This window comes from Tinamus guttatus, unplaced genomic scaffold (assembly GCF_059628265.1).
Source record: "Tinamus guttatus ecotype Peru unplaced genomic scaffold, ASM5962826v1 Tinamus_guttatus_pri_ptg000383l, whole genome shotgun sequence".
NCBI lineage: Eukaryota > Metazoa > Chordata > Aves > Tinamiformes > Tinamidae > Tinamus > Tinamus guttatus.
In genome coordinates, this window is record NW_028288917.1 from 7806868 (window position 1) to 7825493 (window position 18626).

At 39.4% G+C, this 18626-nt stretch overlaps 1 protein-coding gene across 1 annotated transcript in view; it reads right to left on the reverse strand.

Moving 5' to 3' along the window:
• The window catches only part of LOC104580569 (dystonin), a 133479-nt gene that overhangs the window by 81098 nt on the left and 33755 nt on the right, over positions 1-18626 (reverse strand). The window contains exons 29-38 of the mRNA XM_088530624.1: positions 12070-17643; positions 11671-11817; positions 11302-11517; positions 10958-11104; positions 9676-9909; positions 8136-8288; positions 5497-5730; positions 4949-5230; positions 3551-4096; positions 1000-1176 (exon numbers count right to left, since the gene is read on the reverse strand). Coding sequence (XP_088386750.1) covers positions 1000-1176; positions 3551-4096; positions 4949-5230; positions 5497-5730; positions 8136-8288; positions 9676-9909; positions 10958-11104; positions 11302-11517; positions 11671-11817; positions 12070-17643 — 7710 coding nt within the window. The remainder of the gene's footprint in view (positions 1-999; positions 1177-3550; positions 4097-4948; positions 5231-5496; positions 5731-8135; positions 8289-9675; positions 9910-10957; positions 11105-11301; positions 11518-11670; positions 11818-12069; positions 17644-18626) is intronic.

Below are 18626 nucleotides of genomic sequence, written 5' to 3' on the forward strand. Positions count from 1 at the left end.
TTCAGATTGTAATTGGTCTTGTTTCCACTTTTGTGCTGTCTAGAAGCACAAATGCAGCTAATTGCTCTAATGTTCAAAATTCAGAATTTACACTTCTATTTATGAAAGAAAAATTGATTTTCTTAAGTCTTGTAACATTGCAGTGATTTATTTTTTGAGTCTGATCTGCCACACACCAAAGTGATGGGCAGGTCCAGCAGCACATTTTAACTGCACCTTATGGGGAGACACACTTCTTTGCAGGCTCTTTTAGGGCACAGGCTTAAAGTACTCACCTGTGGCTTGTCAAATCCAGTCCTCATGAGACTTTATACATATCACCTTAGACTTGTGCCCCTAAAGCTTTCTGCAAACTTACATTCTGTGCACCTAAACCAGTGTTTATGTGGACAAACTCCATCACCATCCTGCCTGGTATATACTAGGATTTACATAAAGTTGTGAGTCTCTCCTTCAAGGAAGAAGATAGAATGCTTCTACAGAGGGCAAATGATGTTATATTCCATCTCTGCAGAGCATATAGTCCTGGATATGACTGCAGCAGGCCAACAGATTAATCAGGCCTCGGAGCTGATGCAGTATAATTCCTTACAAAACTCATCATAGCAGAATAAAAACGTGAATAGAAAAAAGGAAAGTCACAGACAACAACAAATGGTCTCTCAGACACGAGCCCTATCCTGTCAGCAAAATCCTTCCCTAGTTCGCAAACTATCCAGATTGCAATGGGACTTCCAAACCTTATTATTTGCCAAGTGATACGAAATGCACCTTGCTTTCACAATAGTAACACTAACCTGGTGCTCCACTAAATTTCTAACATAAAAGTTTTTCAGATAATACTTGAGGCAGCTGAATTTGAGGATTAGGAGTTACATGGACACAGGCAAGGCAAGAATTTGGCCTTCAGCCACCTGGATTATATTAGATTATTTTACTTTTCAGACAAAAAGCAGTTCCAGTTAGAACACAGTACTTCTGTTTCATAAAGCATTTTACCTTGGTTTCTTCTAGCTGTCTTTGGAGATTTTGGGGATCCACTGCAATTGGCTCAGACAGTTGTTTGTTCACAGCTATTTCAGAGGCCTGGAGACCTGACAAAAGCCCAGTCGAGGCATCTTCATAGTGCTGGTATTTATCTGCCAGGTCTTTAAGGTTATTTCCAAGGATGCTACACTAAAGGAGCAGAAAACAAACAAATATCCAGCCATTAAACTGTGGGTTGCATTTCATAACAATGTTGCAATCATACTTTCATTTCCTGAAATACTGTAGGATTTTTTCTTGTCATCATTCCACTAAACTGCTATCTTGATTAACCCGGGAGAGACCAGACTTATCCACCGAATTTGTGTTTCTCGAACACGATTTAATATCAATTCACTGACATGGTCAGGAAACTGGAATCCAACCCACTGTAACAGAGTAGTAAAAGCCTTAGGATGACTTTTTGTTCCCTCAACGTAAAGACTCAGTGCGTCAGCATTCTGGAACTTCAATGCTATAAGCTAGAAATTGTCCAAAAAAAGGAGAAGACACTTCTATGTCTGCTAAATACAGACAGCAGATTCCAGCTTCCAAAAACCTCTTATGTGCCCAGCGAATCCAAACTGATAGAGATCAGTAACACACACATGCTCTGTTCTGGTCTCCTCAGGACACAACCCTGGGACTACCCAAGGTGCTACCAGTCTCACACACCAGCACGCTCCAAAATGTACCCCGTGAATTGCCACACAAAAATGTCAGGGGAATTCGTTCAGTCTCTTTGGTGACAGTTGCAAAGGTCTTCTAATTGTCTCAAGTCAAAATATTTATCAAGAGTTACTCTAAATATTTGTATTCTGAAGTTTAGATAAACTGTATTTTAATTCAATATGTTTACACCTGGCCTCCATCTAGTGGACAAACATAGAATGCAAACATTGAACATAACCAACTAGCTAAGAACTGATTTAAGATTCCTCCAACAAATTTAGACCAAACTAAAATCCCTACAAACTCTCATTGTGTGCATGCAAATACATATATTTGTACATAAATAGGCTTTTGTTAGAAGCAAAAAAAAAAGCTTTTACAAAACAAAAGTTACTACTAAAAGTTGTAAAATTAAATCTTCGAAGATCCCACTTTTTTAAAGTCCCTCTCCTTGAGCCTGAGGAGGCTCAATTTAATACAAAAATTCCTCTTTGTGTTGGCTCTGCCCTGCATACCTCAGTGCCAGCTATTCACAGCACCTCTACTATGTCTGGGCTAAATGTATACATGCAAAGGGTAGAATTTGGCAAGTTGATCTATGCGAGATCTAGTCAAGCTGCTGACAATGGATTTTTATGTGCATAAAAATGAAGCCCTGTGAAGATCTTGCAATGAATATTTACATCCCCACCCAAACTAATCTAACAAACCAGTCACAGGCCATCTAACACACTGAAGTTTGAGCTTCACTCTTTTCACAAATTATTTGAGGAAATAAAAATGAGCCTCTCTAAATATACAGTCTCCTCCACAAATCTTTCAAAGGAAAAGGGTTTAACATGGTGTTGCAATTCAGGGATCAAATCCATGACTTCACATAGTTTATGCTTCTGAGCATGGGAACCTTAAGGAGATGAAAATTCCCAGCCAAAGATGGTAACGGCTGCTGACCAGCAAGATACTGGTTGCTACTGTAGCCCTACTGCAGCGTCTGCGGCAATGATCTTACAGAATTACGAGGTGCTTGAGGCACCTCAAGGCAACCTGATAGTAAATCCCTCTTAAATCCATAATTACATATTGCCAGGAAAGTTTCCACCTCCAGACTTTTATCAGTACTGAACAACATTGCATTTTTTTGTTTGTTTGTTTTGTCAGTTTTAAAAGCCAAAGAGTCAGCATGGGAAACAAGCCAATTATGCTGAGCTAGTTCTGCCAGGCAGACACTGGCATGCAGATGAAGTGGCCTCCCATTCTAGGGTACACAAGTTTCTTTGACACAGAAACGGGAAAGAATCACTTGCTCAAATGAGCGGGTACTTAACTTGCTGCTTTGGGCCAGCAACAAAGATCACGTTGGGTCAAATTATTTATGATAAATATAAATCAAACGGAAATTTCGAATGCTGATCTTGGTGTAATCTTTCTCTCATTATAGTCAATTCATTAATAAGGAGACAAATAAAGAAGCATTTGTGGGAAATATTGCAAGGAAAATAAAGGAATGTTATCAATCTAAAAGTGTTTCAATTTCTTTCCAAATCAAACGCTACTCAGGCATCTTGTACCATCATAAACTCAGAGAGCTTAAGGCTAGAAGGGACAATGAGGAGATGTAGTCTGGCCTCCTGTGTAACACAAGGTATAAAATTTAAACTGTTCAGCAGTTAGTTAGTTCAATACTTGACTAAAGCAGATCTCCTAGAAAAGCATCTCCTTCTGTTACCTAACTTTAAGAAACAAAAGAATTCACAGCTTCCCACAGTAATTTGTTTCATTGGTTATTCCTTTTAACACAAGCTGCTGTATCAGTTATAGCAGTCTTTCCCACTCAGTGGAAATTAAAACTTACCTTAGTATAGAGAGATTTGAAGCGATCTGAAGCGCTGTCCAGCTTATTCTGCACTTCACTATAGGTAGCCGAGGTATCAATACCCTCTTTGTCAACCTTAACACCATCTCTTTTGCTACAGGACCTTGCAGCATCTAAAACTCTTTGTCCAGAAATTGTAATATACCGTAAATCACCTTTGTGAGATATAACATCTTCTGAAAAACTCTTTTGCCTTTTCAGTTTGATCATAATGCCACTGAAGTCAGAAGCACCAGCCTCCAAATTACCAAGTTCTTGTTCCGACTGCTGCAGCCAGGTTTCAAATTCACTATAGTCTGCATCAAATTTCTCAAGTTCTTCCCTCAGAGAATGAGTTAACTTCATTTTCCTTTCCGATTCTGCTAAAGCAGTCTCATACTGCGCCTTCAGCTCCTTCATGTTCCTTTGCATCCTGTCTTTTTCTTCAGGGGAAAGGTAGTGGCCTTGCTTCTCAAGTAGTGCCTGAGCAGACTGAGTTGCTATGATGACAGCCTGCTGCTGTGAAATAATTTTCTCATGTTGGGCCTGCAAGATAAACATAAATATCATTACTAGCATCATCTCATAAGGTGTCCCTAGACTGTTATTGTCTTGAAATCTCTGCTGAATTCTGTTTACAAGTAAGGAGCAAAACAAAATTCATCAAATGATAAGTAGCTTTTCTAATATACCTCTCATTTGTTAAAAAATATTTTGTAAATATTCTAATTTTATGCTCAACTCCTGGTCATATTTATGCACACCTTTAAAATTTTAAGCAATATCACAAGGTAAATCCAGCCAGATACACAGCACACAACCAAACAATGTCTTCATTAGTAGAATTTGGGGACACTAGAATATATATCACACAAGCATTTTCTCCTGTATTTCTAAAAGACAAGTTTGTAGAACAAAATTTGACACTAGCACATGCAGATTATTATTTCAGCTATGGGCTATCAGTGGTCTGGGGGAATTGTATGAGGTTGTTTTGCTAGTAGGGGAAAAGTCATATGAAGAGAATGAATTTATGACCCTGCTTTTCACATATTATTTACCTGTAGCACAGCAACTAATAATTTGATTGCACTGCACTAATTTCTGACAAGAAGAAATTAAGAATAATAGAATCGTCGTTACTATTTTCAATATGTGTTCAAAGAGAGAAAAAAAACCTTGGAGAAATCTCCTTTTTCTTATTTTAAACAAGAAACAGCTATTTTAACAATTTCAAATACTGACAAATTTGCAGTACCTTCTAAATACTAAAATACCGTATCAGTGTGTATCACTAATTTCCTAGTGCCCATTCCAAAGTCTATTCTAGGAAGGATGTGAATGAAGTCAATCATTTTGAGTGAGGATTAACACCTACATATTGAATTGTAACAGTACCTTGACTCTCTGATACTGCTGGTTCAGGTTATCGTCTGTGCTTTGTGCTAGTCCATCCACCTGGGTGTCCATGTCTTGCTGAAGCTCCAGCAGGTTGCCATTGACATCGTCCTCCTCCCCTTCCAGAGCTTTCACATCTCCCTCCTCAAAGTGCATCCCGTTGTGCTCTATCACCTGCTTAAGCTTCCGACCATGTTCTGCTTCTTTGTCCACATTTGATAACCAATCCAAGAGATTTTCTATTGTATTTTTACTCTCTTCCAGTTGCTCTATAGCTGCAACCTACATTGAAAATTCACAGTTTCAGAAATCTTCCTTAGGCACTACATAATATCATGTATTCAAACAGACCATTCAAGATGTGTTAGCATTATAAAACATATTACTTGACACACACGCTGCTGTTTTTACAAAGAATATAAAACAGCAAATAGTTTATTAGTTACCCACAGGAAATACGATTTTCATCTCGCCTTAGTCTATGAGTAAGAAGTTGCGAGTCTAATCTCCTAAGCATTGTAAACAGTTTGAATAAATAAATATTGAACCTTTTCTGTTTCTTGCTTAATTGCAGTTGTCATAGCTTTATCCAGTTCTTTTTTGGATTCTTCTGCCTTCTGGCTGAGAAGCAAACACTTGGTTTTAGCTTCATTCAGTTTCTGTTCAAGAACAGCCTTGTCTTCTTGTGACAACTTTTCTCCGTTCTCTTTCAAGAACATTTCCGTACTTTTCACAACCTCTGCCAAAGCTTGTGCACTCTCCCTCATGTCTTTTTGGATTTCCTTTTGGGAAAAGAGAAAGTAAATAGGGTAAATAAATTATTCACAAGAACTTTCGGATTAACCTATTATAACTACCTCTGATTTGGCTGCAAGCACCACAAGGCTCCTTCTTTACTTAAGCATACTGACATATTACTAAACTGCAGACTAAGATTACTTTAAAAAAAAAAAAGAAAAAAAAAAGCCCTTATCTCCAAACACAGCTAAGTACTTTTTTAAAAGACTGCAATTTGGAAACCTCTTGTCTTATACTTCCCTTTTGACCAAGGCTATTTTTTTTTCTTTCTTTAGTAGCTCAAATATTCTTGTCTCCATATACATAGAATAATATACATGTATATATTGCCTGAGACACAGTAAATCTGTGACGCTATCTTTAGTAAGGTGAGTCTCTTGGGAAGTTCAGTTCTATTACTATTCTAATGAAAAGTTGCAGAGGGAGCTGAATAAACCTCGGAAATTCACACTAATCTTTTCAAGGTAGAAGATTTCCCATATTTCCTGGTTTTGGTCAGGCCAGAAATGCCGTAAGAACTTTTTTCTTAATGCAATTTGTCATAACAGTCAAAAAATTAATCATAATGTAATCCTTTCAATCTCAAAGTAATGTTTAATTCCATTAAATTTTACAGGGGACTGATGTTTAATTTTATTTTAACCAGTTTGCCTTGTCATATGATAGTGCCAGACAGAACATCTGCCTTCCAATTACCTGAAAGGAGCTTTAATTATTAAAATATCTCTGGTTTTTAATATATTTCCCCAATTACTGAAATAATATTTTTTTTCTTCTCTATGTAGTGTAATGCTTGATGCTGCAAGTCATAAAAGATCTGACTCTCATTTTACACTGCAGATTTTGCTGCAGCTGAAAGAAGAACTCATTTTAACAGTTCAGCAGGTATTCTACAATGCTCTTCCTGGAAACCCTGTATTACAACAAGATTCTCTCTCTCTGATAAATCTGTCTGTGCTCCCATCCCATACAGATTATGAAGGGCCAAAGCTCTCCCTGACGTGATCTGTAAGAAACCTTCTTTAATCCCCATTCCCTTTGCTAGACACACTGCTGCAACTGCAAGAAGTCAGCCAGCAAACAACAACTTGCCTGTTATGCTGCCTGCCAGACAGTCAAGGATAGCTGATATTTATTTATATTAAAAACTGAAGTACATGGTATATAATTCCTTTACTAGCATGGACTATTCAGCACCCATTTAGATCATGAATTCTTGAGGGTACTTAGGTTTTTCCACCGACTACAAAAGGAACTTAAACTAGCTGCTTGTGTTACTTTGAAGATCATGAAAGTGAGGCAAGAGGAGTCAGGAAGTTTCTGCCTTTATGTCTTATTGATCCTCTTTGGAGCTCAGTGGAGCTCTTATGGTATAACTAATATAACTAAGACTAGGAGGAGGAGGAGGAAGGGCCGGATCAAATTATCCAGGCCTTTAACTGTCAAAATCTCAAGCGATGTCAGCCAGGACTGAGTAAAAGCTTACAGGTGATGGTCTCTGGCCCTCAGCCAGGACACTGCCTGTGCACAGCACTCGCTCCAGCCACCTCTTCTGCAGGCAGCATCACGGGTCAGGCCACCGAGGCCTCCTCGCTACAGAGGACCTGGCCACTGCGACACGCCACAGCGCAGCTGAGCAATGATTCTCGGGGCCCAGAGAGGCCTCACGGACACGGCGAGGACACCAGCACACACAGGCTGGCTTCCAGAAAGGAAAACGACCCAAGGCGGGCACCGGTCTCAATGATTTGGCTACCACCATCTCACAAAGGGACAGGGCCTTCTCTCTCAAGGTAAACCTTGAGCCAGGCCAGGAGCTCCCAGGTACCACGTGGGAAACCCAGCGAGGGCTTGCCGTGCTGCAGGGAACAGGGAAGCAAACACATGGACAGGGAGCTGCTCCATAAGGGCACCGAGGAGTCTGCAAGCAGCCCTGGAAATCCTGAATTCATCAGAAAGCGAGAGGGAGGCAAGGGAAAGGCTCCAGCAACAGGAAGTCTGCTGGAGTTCAAGAATACTGTGCACAAGGATAAGCCTTCCCTATCACCAGCAACACATCCAGAATGTGATTTTAACACAATAAACAAGTGTGGCTTTATCACATCTGACAGGAACAGTCTTAAATTAAACAGTTAAGAAATCTGGAAGTGTTTCGTAAATGCTCCCTATTTTACTGCTTTCTAGTTTCAAACATTTTTTGCCACTGGCACATAACTTCAGTGTTTTCATGGGCAACAGTTTAAAGACACTCATTTAGGCCTTTGCTTTGCTGGCCAAACAAACCTATTTTACTTTCCTCGCACGGTAGCCTCTTCTGCCAGTGAAAATGCCTAGTCACTCCCCTCTACCCTCATCCTTCATTAATGTGCCTGATTAGGGGTGAACATACCTCCTGCCTGCTCTGGTACTGCTCTAGCTCAGCCTTGCTGTCTCCAATATCGAGAGACTCTCGGTGCCCGATGATTCGATTTTCAGTCTGCGTGAGCAAATCACATATTTCCTGCAGTTTCTCTTTGCATTCTTGCTGCCGTTCAGCCACATCCTGTATCAGAGCCAAATACAATTGAACAATGAAGTAAAAACTTTCTCACTATAGAAGCTAACAGACACTCTAATAGGAGCTACTTTTTAAAAATGTATCACAGAGCAGTCATTTTAAAAATATGCTGTAAACATGATAGCAGGGGTACACAGAGCAAGATGAACATACAGTAGTTATGGATAAACCTCAGGTATGCTGTAAGTAAAAGAGACCATGTTTGGTGGAGCTGCCCAATAGAATTCTGGCCATGCACATTACGTGAAAGATGAAACCTCCAAACAACAGGAGTGAAAATCCAATCTCTTAATTGCTTGAAGCTTGTGATAAACACATATTAAAGCTGAAAAAAGAACATCAAAACAGAGGTTAGTTGTGATTCTGTGTTAGCTCTGTTGGTATGCATAATATGTTACCTGAATAGAAAATGCTGACCTTTTAAGTAGCAGGAAAGAACAAAACATGCAAGATCATTATTGTTACCAAGTCCCACATAAGTATCCATATCTGTGCTTTACCCTATTTCACATTTTTTGACAGAGTATAGAGGAAACAAAAGAGCAAAATATCACAGGTCCTCAGAATGCTAAAAAGCCTTTTGTTACCCAGGAACTGGTGGTGGCGGTAACAAGATGGTGATTCCAAATGTTGCTGTGCTTCTCCGGCCGAGGAGGAGATGCACTACAGCATCTTACTGGCCTCCCTTGACTACAAAGCAAAGGCTGCTCCTGCTGGCCAACTGCAGCTGCACCAGCTGTACCTGCCTGCACCAACTTAGCCCCTACACATCCTCCCAATGCCCTGGGGCCCAGAATCTCCTATCTGCAAGCTGATGTACTCATACATCCGTCCCTCTAACCCATTTCGGTCACAACAAGTCATGCTAGCAAGATTAAACAAATCCAGCTTTTTAACTATAACAACAAAGATTGCCCAGCAATGGCAGATGGCTTGGCAGATGAGAAAAAACAAAATCTCCAGCAGAACAGAAGTGCCAAGCAATGGTAGCAGTACAACTGCAGCAGCAGCAGACTTGACTGCTTTTTTAATTTATTGATGTAGCTTCTAAACAGCCAATACTTGTGAGGAATCTCAAGTAAATTTCCCTGGTTGCTGGAAATAGCAGGCCTGGGAGCCTTGGGCTGCAGAGATCATTATGAAACTGTTCCTGTCTGCAATCTACTATGCTCGTTCTGTGAGCTGTGATTGCACCAAAAAAAGACAGAAATGACAGTTCACCAAACTTGATCAATACAGTCTTTGTAGAACTATGTACGTATCCGTAATAAAAAATGGAGAAGATAGGGTTGCACTTAGTACTGCATGCTGGTATTAAAATTCCTCATCCATAGACAAAACTACTCAGCACACATTTACAGAAGAGGCAAACCTTCTGATCACCCAGCTCTTGCGCTGCCTGTAACTGAGTCTCTAAGCTTTTCACTTGAGATGTCATTGCTTCCTGTACTTCCTGAAAAGATTTCTGGGTGGTATTTAAGAGCCGCAGCAGCTGTTTGCTCTGATTAGGAGAAAGATCTTGGGCATGTTCAGAAATGAAGAACTGAACGTCAAACGCAGCGGATTCCAACTGCACTTTTGTACAGTCAAGCTCTGTGGCAGCGTTCTGTAAATGGAGAGAGGCAAATGACAAGCAGTGAAGACAAACTCAGGACGGATAGAAATATTACTCTCCTTATACTTAGTCCCATGTTCCAAAATGCTTTTCAGAGCCCAGTAAACCAAACCTCTGCTCAGAAACACTCTGACCTGTTCAAACAGGCATTTGAATGAATCTGTGCATGGTTTTCTATATGACAATCCATGTTCAACTAATAAATACAATGACCTTGAACTTCTTTTTCTTCCCTTTCTCATGAATGTCTGAGAACTGGCTGACTTTCAACACTGAAAGATTTATGGCCAGCCTCTGTTCACCTGAATGGCAGGTTAGTTCTATAAAACACCAATCTGAAGACCTAGAAATGTTTAAAAGATTATCAAAAGCATTTCTGTCTTAAGTTCCACAAGGACATGCCCCATTTCCAGCAGTGTGGCAAATTCAGCACGTAGTTACAGCTGTGAATGTCCCTAAGACAATATCATGCCTACTGGAATCCCATTAAAGCAGACACACACAAAAAAAGTATTTTTATCTTTCATGCATATATGTTCATATATGCATATGCACATTAATTAAAAATTGACTTGATTTGTTTTCTTGACTCATTTCAATGAAGGTTGTAATGAGGAAGTCTTTCAATAGCTTTTTATACTTCCGCATTTTTTGCTTCCATAAAATACTCATATGTAAGTGATTTGCAAGGTAATTAAACTTCTATAAGGAATCTCTACCCTGTGCATTAAGATATAATTTTAATAACTGAAATATCTGTAACATAAAAGAAGGGCCAGATTTAATACAATAAATCTTATCAGAACAAAAATAGGGTTTTTTGTTGTTGTTGTTGTTTTTAGTAATCTAAAGTTTATCAAAAACTTTTAGGGATAAAAAACAAATTAATAATACTGCTTAATGGATCAGCATTAAGTTGCCTTTTTAAGCAGTTATTTCTAGCTATCTGTTTAAGCAATAGGGGTTAATGAGCAGCTACAAAAAAAGAGCATTTTGTAATATGCAAAATCAGTACCTCCCATAGAAAAAAAAAACTTGCCTTGAGGATTTGTAAACTTTGCTTCATGTCTTCTGTATCATTACTGTTCGGTATGAAGTCATTCACAACTTTACTTTTTTCTGTGATCCAGTCTGAATACTCCTGCAGTTTGCTTAGAAGTTGCTGGTGTAATACTGCAAGCTTAGACTAGAAAGAGAAGTTATATATTTATTTATGCTCATATTGTTTAACTACATTTTCCATCATATTAAATAAAACCATAGGTATAATTAATACACACAAAGAGCAGAGCCAAATCAAATTTTTTTTTTAAGCTAAATTTCTTTGAAGACAACTGGTATGAATCACGTGAATCACGCACAGGTCTACTCATGAAAACATACCATTTCAAAGTCAACAGCACAGATTATTTGTGTTGCTCGTTTCGAAGATGTATCAGAGAGCACCGGAAATGCTTCCTGCAAATAGTCATAGCTTATCTTTAGCTCTTTAAGTTTCTCCTTGAGAACATCTCCATGAGAAAGCCTTAGAAACTCTTCTGTCAGCTTCAAATCTTTTTTTAGGATAATGGCAAAGGCAGCCAGTTCTGATTCAAATGGCTGCAAAGAGAAACATGCAAAATGCGTTGGTACTAAGCAAGAAAAACATTTAAATCAAATTTAATTTAATTATATTTGAAATCCCTCTTTTTGAACTAATGGTCTTTCCTTACACTCACAATTAAGTACGAGCATGAAGCACATTTTACTGACCTCTAATTGTTCCAGTTCTTCTTTCAGTGCTTCCAGGTTGCTACTAATTGGCTGCTGATTATCTAGGTAGCATTTCATATCTTGAACCACAGCCAAATGCTTTCGCAGTTTCTCTGTTAGCTTTAAGCACTGCTGTACTCCACTGTACTGAAAATGAGTTTTAAAAAGAAAAGGTTTTACAAACCAACAAACAGACTTAAAATGAGGCAATAAAAAAAGCCAGGCTAATTATACTTTTTTAAATTTATTACTTGCATTTGTTATTTTAAATTTCTTTAGTATTTATTATTTATTTTTTCAACAGTTCTTGTGGTTCAATTCTGTTCTCCCATACCTAAAATAATTCAAGCAGCTCCTCTAACACAGGGCATAGAGTCTCCACCAGCTGCAGTTACTTACCATGGCAGCTGGGTTGTCTTCCAGGGCTGCTTCATTTGTTTTCAAAGTGGGCTCAGTGAAGCTTTTGGAAAATCTCTCTGTCTTCTCATATTTCTGGTCTCTTCTCAAAGCAAAATCTATGTCATCTTCCACCAGATTCTCCTTGGGAATTTCTGATTGTTCTGTTGAGAAAAGAGTACAAAGCCCATCTACTTTTCCTTTACCATCATGTCCTACGGTGACACCAGCAACCTGTGAGCTTGTAAGCAAACTACTTATCAGCTCCTCTAACTTGTAGGTACCTTCATCTCCAGCTGAGATTTGAAAAATGTGCCCAAGTTGAGAAGTAGTAAGTTTTGGAACAGCAGCTTTTACTCCTTGGTCTGTTTCATTCTTCATTTCATCTGGATCATCCGTCCTTTGTTTGCAGGATTCCTGCTTCAGAATATCCCGCAGAAGGTCGGGACTTCTGCAGTCAGGCCCAGGCAATGGCAGTGCCCCCCAGCCCTTCGGCTCTGTGCCTGGCTTGGCAACCATTAATGCAGCTCTGAGATCAGCACTCGTTTGCTTTACATCTGACTCCCGAGATGTGTCACTCGCAAGCTGCGTGCTTCTAACCATTGCAAGTACATTTTGCACTAAAGCTTTAGTATCAGAGTAATTCAGGGGTTCGCCCTTCTGCTTGCAATACACATGTCCTTTTTTCAGTTTGCTTTGCAGTATATTCCTTAAGTTTACTATGAGTGTGTCAGGCAGTTCTGGGGACTGTAAAATATCTTCCTTGGTTTGAAAGTCTTTGCAGAGTCCTCTTTCTGTTTGTAATGGCTCCATGGACATTTGTCTTCCCAAACCATTTTCAAAGGAAGAAGTCTCGGTAACCATGAAGTTCTCTCCCTTTGAGTTCCTCACAGCCTCATATCCTTCCTGGGCGACATTAACCAGACCAGCCCCTATGCTGCTCAGAACTACTGAAGAAACGTCACTGGGATGGGTGGCATTCCCAGAGAGTAGAGCTCCAGTCCCATTCCCTGATTCTTTGGCATTCTCGCTACTTCCTAAAGCACCTGCTTCTATGAGGGCAAATTCATGCTCACTGCTGCTCTTACCTTCCGAGCTGTCATTAAGCACATTGACAGTATTTTGACAGGTAACTGTTCCCTTGGTCAAGTTTATTTCTTTGGCGTTTATTGTAACTTTCTGGGGAAGGGAAAGAGTATGAGAGTTTAATTCACTTGAATGCATTTCTTCCGTGTCAACTATGTCCTTGAGCAGAAATTCCTTTTCGTGCTGCAGATCATGTCCCCCTCTTTCACCATCTATAACGCAAGAGGATTCTGCTTTATCCAGCTCTGAATTGCCTTCTGCTTTTACACCAGTTACACATTCTTTTATAGAAGAGGAAAAGTTAAAATAGCTCTTAGTTTCATCTGATTTCACATCACTTCCAGTATCAAGCAAAGTTTGATCTTGTTCTTTACTTGAAACAGGAGTTTCTCTATCAGCTTTAACTACCAATGCATCAAATATTTCCCCAAGACTTTCGATATGAATGGGACTTCTACTTGACTCTTGGATATCATTTTCCTTTGTAATATTTATTGTATTTGTATTTTCTTTAGGACTTTCAAAACCTGTTCCTATTTGACCACACTTCCTATCTGTGGCTTGTTCTGTTCGATCAGTAAGTGAACACTGACTATCACCATCACTCAGATGAGACATATGTCCAAGGAATTCTCTGTCATTTAACATTGGTTCCTCTACAGGTACTACTTCTTTTTGGTTTTGCTCACGATTTGAATGCAACATTGGCATGATACCAGTATAGTCTCTATTCATGCTGTGAACAGATAAAGAGCATTTTGGGAGAAACAAATTGGTCTGATTTTTTTCATCATGATCTATAGCTTGCTTTGTATTTAAGAAGGTTATTCCTGTTTCATCAGATGTCTCAGTATCATCAAGGAGCTGAAAACTTGGAACCTTAAACTCTTCTTCACTCTTAGAAGAAATCCAATTAGCGGCAAAGACATTTTCAGACTGATTACATTCAGTAATATCTTGTGGCATAGGTCTACTCTTGATAGAATTCGCATACTCATTGTATCTTTCTTGGTGTCTTTCTTCTTCACTTGTATGTGCAAGATCAACACATGTTTCCTCTGAAAAATCTGATACAGTACTACATTTTCCAGGGGGCAGTTTTCCCTTCCCCTGGTTGGACTGGAACTGCAAACAATCCTCTGTCACTGTGCTTAAAGAATGGTAACAGTTATCAATATTCTGATTATTTTCATCACTATTTTTCATGTTTCCTAAAGGAGTCAACAACTTGTTGCCTATATTTTTACATTGATGGTGTGAGTAAAAAATATCCATTTCTTTACCACTTTCAGATTCAGTATCAGAGTCATCATAACTATCATCCTCATAATCCATATAGTCATATGTCATATCATCCTCCTCCTGTGTTCCTTCGGATTCATCCTCACAGGAGTCACTTTCTGCTTTCATTTCACCTTCCTCATTTCTGTCTCTTTGTACTTCTGTTTCATAGTGTAAGGGGCTAAGGCCTCGCTCCTTACTTCCCTCCCTGTCCACAGTCACTGGCACTCTTAGCTTTCTCTCTTCAAAACTCCTTGTTCTTTCCTTTTCCTCCTCAAGGTAGGTTTCCAAAGCCGTGGCACTTGTTGAAGCTGTATTTATGCCCTCAGATAGACCAGTCAGATTTACATTCCGTGAATAAGGGACCCCCTCTCCACTATTAGCTGCAAGATCTTGAAAAGAGCTGTTCTCTTCTTCCAGATTTATTAGACCACATCTCTGCTCTAGACAGCCCAAAGCAACGTTATCAGGGTCTGGTGTATCATCATCCCCCAGCTGTGAAGTATCATCATCATCATCATCATCATCATCATCATCAACTTGGGGAGTATGATAGACATCACTGTCATCATCATCAACTTGAGGAGTTTCATAGGCAGCATCATCCTCCTCCTCATCTTCATCAGTCTGAGAGCTGTCATCTTCAGGGTCTTCCTCACCACATTCACGGTGCAAGAGTTTCCTTTCAAACTGCGGGATGCCACCGCTCTCTTCTAGTGATGAATCAGAACTGCTGTCGACCAGCTGTAACTTATGAAATGCAAGATTGGTTTCTTCTGATGTCAGCCTGTTACCATCCCCCACGATTGGTCCATCACATCTAAAGGTACTGTCATCAAACAGAGGCCTGCAGTGCCTGTCTCTGCTGTCTTCTGGACACAGCCTATTCTGCAAAGCAGTGCAATCCTCCAAGGATGGACTGCCAGCATCCCCTACGGATGGCCTGTGACGTACATCAGAGTAGCCCGGTAGAGGCTGCTTGCTATGTCCATGGCCTTCAGATTGTAGCATAGCAGCAATTTGACTTCCTAATTCTTTACAAGAAAGTTCTACTGGAAGGCTATATGCAGTATCTGCATTTATGGATAAACCAGGACTTCTCTGAAAGTCATCTTTCCTGCTGCTATCAGGTAACAATCCACTGTCATCAGCTTGTAAAATGTGAAACGTGCATTCCGTGCCCCTTTCCAGATCTCTCTGGATTTCATTAGCTGACCAATCATTCGCACACCAGTCATTTTGTAAGGTTTTATAACTCTCGTTTTCCTCATCCAGACTGCCTGGCATGCATATGTTTTCTACTTCTATTTCTGAAATGAGATTTGGTTTTGAGTCCTTTGGAAGATACCGTTCAATATTTTCTGAATTTCCCTCCTGATCCTTAGGCTTCCACAGCTGTAACTCCGACCATTCAGAACGCTCCAGAAGACTCGCGAGTGCATTTCTGTTTACAGAATTTTGAACATTACCTCTCACATTTCCAACTTCTGTAGGTTTAGCTAACAAAATCTCCTGTGTATACTCTGATTGCTCAGTAACAGTATTACAAACATCGGGTCTACATATATAAACGTCTTTTCCTTGTGAGCCTTTATGATTCCCCAAATCTTCCAAATTAATTAATTCCCTGCCATTAGAAGTATTCTCAACACCTGAAAGATCACCCTGGACACTGTGTGTGACATTACTGAAATCTACATTGCTAGCTGAATCTAGATTAATTCCTTTTGGGCTTATGTATTTGTTACTAAACTCGATTTCTGACACATCGGCGTTGTATGCATCACCTTCCAGTAATATATTGATGGCTTCTTGCAGTTCTCCATCATGTAACAAAAGTCTTCCTCCAGTGTTTGCGTCCATATAACTATTTACCATTAAATAAGATATAAATAATTTCTTAGCTTGGTCCAAACTATGATGACATACATGGTCTTCCTTGCCAGAACCTTCATGCTCCTCTGCATCATGAAACGCAGAAGGCTGAAGCTCATAGGCTGATAACCATTTTACAGCATTTTTACATGGAGATTCTAATTCTTCTACATTAGGCATTTCATCTGGTAAAGTCACACTGTTCAAAACGGACAGAGTACTGATGTCTATTACCCCTGACTGCGCAGCTCTATCTAGACTGAGGACTTCACAAGTTTCTGGAATGTAAAGTGCAGCTATTTTCTGCCTACCATTTAGTATTTTGAAAGCCAGCTCGTTTGTTATCATCCCTTGATGCAAAGAAGTTGATATGGGGAATATTTCACCAGTATGAGGCCAGATTAGGCCAACAAAGCCTTTCTGTGCTTCTAATACCAATAATGCACTGGTAGATGATATTAAGTTACACTGCACAGCTTCATCAACCGTCAGGCGTTTGCCAGAATTTGGACAAACGATGCCACCAGTCTGAACCTGGTGGGTGAGAATCCCACAGGCAGTGTCCTCATCTATCATCCCTTGTTTCATGGCTTCTTCCACAGTCACTCGCTTCCCTGAGTCGGATTCAATTATACCTCCAGACACTATCTGAGCCCCCAGCAACCTGAACATCGTTTCCCGATCAATGAGTCCTTCATGGGCTGCCCTCAAAACAGTTATCTTCCTTCCACATTTCAGTGTGATTCTGCCTTTTTCTTGTGGTTCCACAGGTAAGAGTCTTAACCCTGTTTCTTCATGTATTATGCTTCTATTAACCATCTGTTCAAGGGAAATTTTTTCAGCGGAGTTGGGATCTATGAGATCTTTGCATGTGTCTTGTCTTTCCAGAAGCTTTGCATACAATGTTGGAGGAATCAGATTCCTCTGGAAAGCCTTTTGTAAAGTCAGGTTTTCTCCAGTAGAAGGCAAAATTAAGTGCCCACTTGAAAGCTGATTCTCAAGAATTTTAATGGCCAAAGATTCTGAAATTAGACCGTGATCTAAAGCTGATACAACTGGAAGGTTTATTAGTGATGATTCTGAAATAAGCTTCTTCGCACTACTTAATTCCTGCAAGTCCACCATTGTCTGCTCATCAATTAGGGCATGAGCTTTAGCTTCTTCCAGATCACAACATACTCCTAATTCTGGAGAAATGATACCAGATAGAATCAGCTGATTCTCAAGCAATCTAATTCCAGTGCCATAATCAATAAAACCTTTTAAAACAGACTGAAAAACTGAAAGGACTTCTCCTGTTGTTTGGTCAATGATACCAGCAATGACATTATTCACCTAGAAAGGAACAGGAAAAATTAGGTATCAGTACTGTCAGACTGTATAGTTTAAAATTTCTTTTGCTTTTGAAAGCATGTTAAGCATAAAAACATGTACTTACCAGCACTGGAGAAATGTTGTGAATGTTAGCAGCTCAAATGTGCAAGTGATCTATGTCAGTCATTCAGCAGCACACGATATGATGAAAGGTTTAGAATCAACATGCATCTGTGAATTGAAAACCTATGCTTTGCACACACAAATAGAGTTAGTGAAAGAAGAAGAGGTGATTGCAGAGTGAGCAAATAGAGCGTATTCCTGAAAGGCAAATTTTCATGCTCTAAATGTCCGTGAAAGGTTAGACTATCTGGAAACAGTACGTGATACAAAACCACCATGCTATTCATGTTTACAGCATACACCACTTCTGTGTATACACTCAACGATATGGAGATAAATATTCTAGCACCAAATACTGCATTTAGTTTTCAGGGAAAGCATGTACTCAGTTTGGCAATATGATTTAGACTAAATTGACATCCACTGCCTCTGTATGTATGATAGCATATTCATTTTCAATACATTTTTAAAGAATTCTGTATTTAAGTTTGAGATCAATTCAGAAACACATTTGTAATATCTCAGAGCTAAACACTGTATGTGCTCCAATCAACATTCCCAGCTATTTTTAAGAAAAAGTGGGGTTATATACTTTGGGACATTTCCAAATGATACATGGAAGAGATTACCATGTGATTTTATGGTGTCATTTTTGCAGCAAAACACAAGGTATTTAGCAGTCAAAGAATGGCTTGTAAGAGAAGAGTTAGGAGATGAATGCTTTATCTTTCTTCATGCAAGGCACACACTATTAAGATTCTTCACAAAAAAATCTAATGAGCAGCATGTTCATATGCACGCGTAGGGTTACACAGTGCATCATACCAGGTACATAAACCCTTTAGTTGAATAAAATCATGTTCTCAAGTTCCATACACACT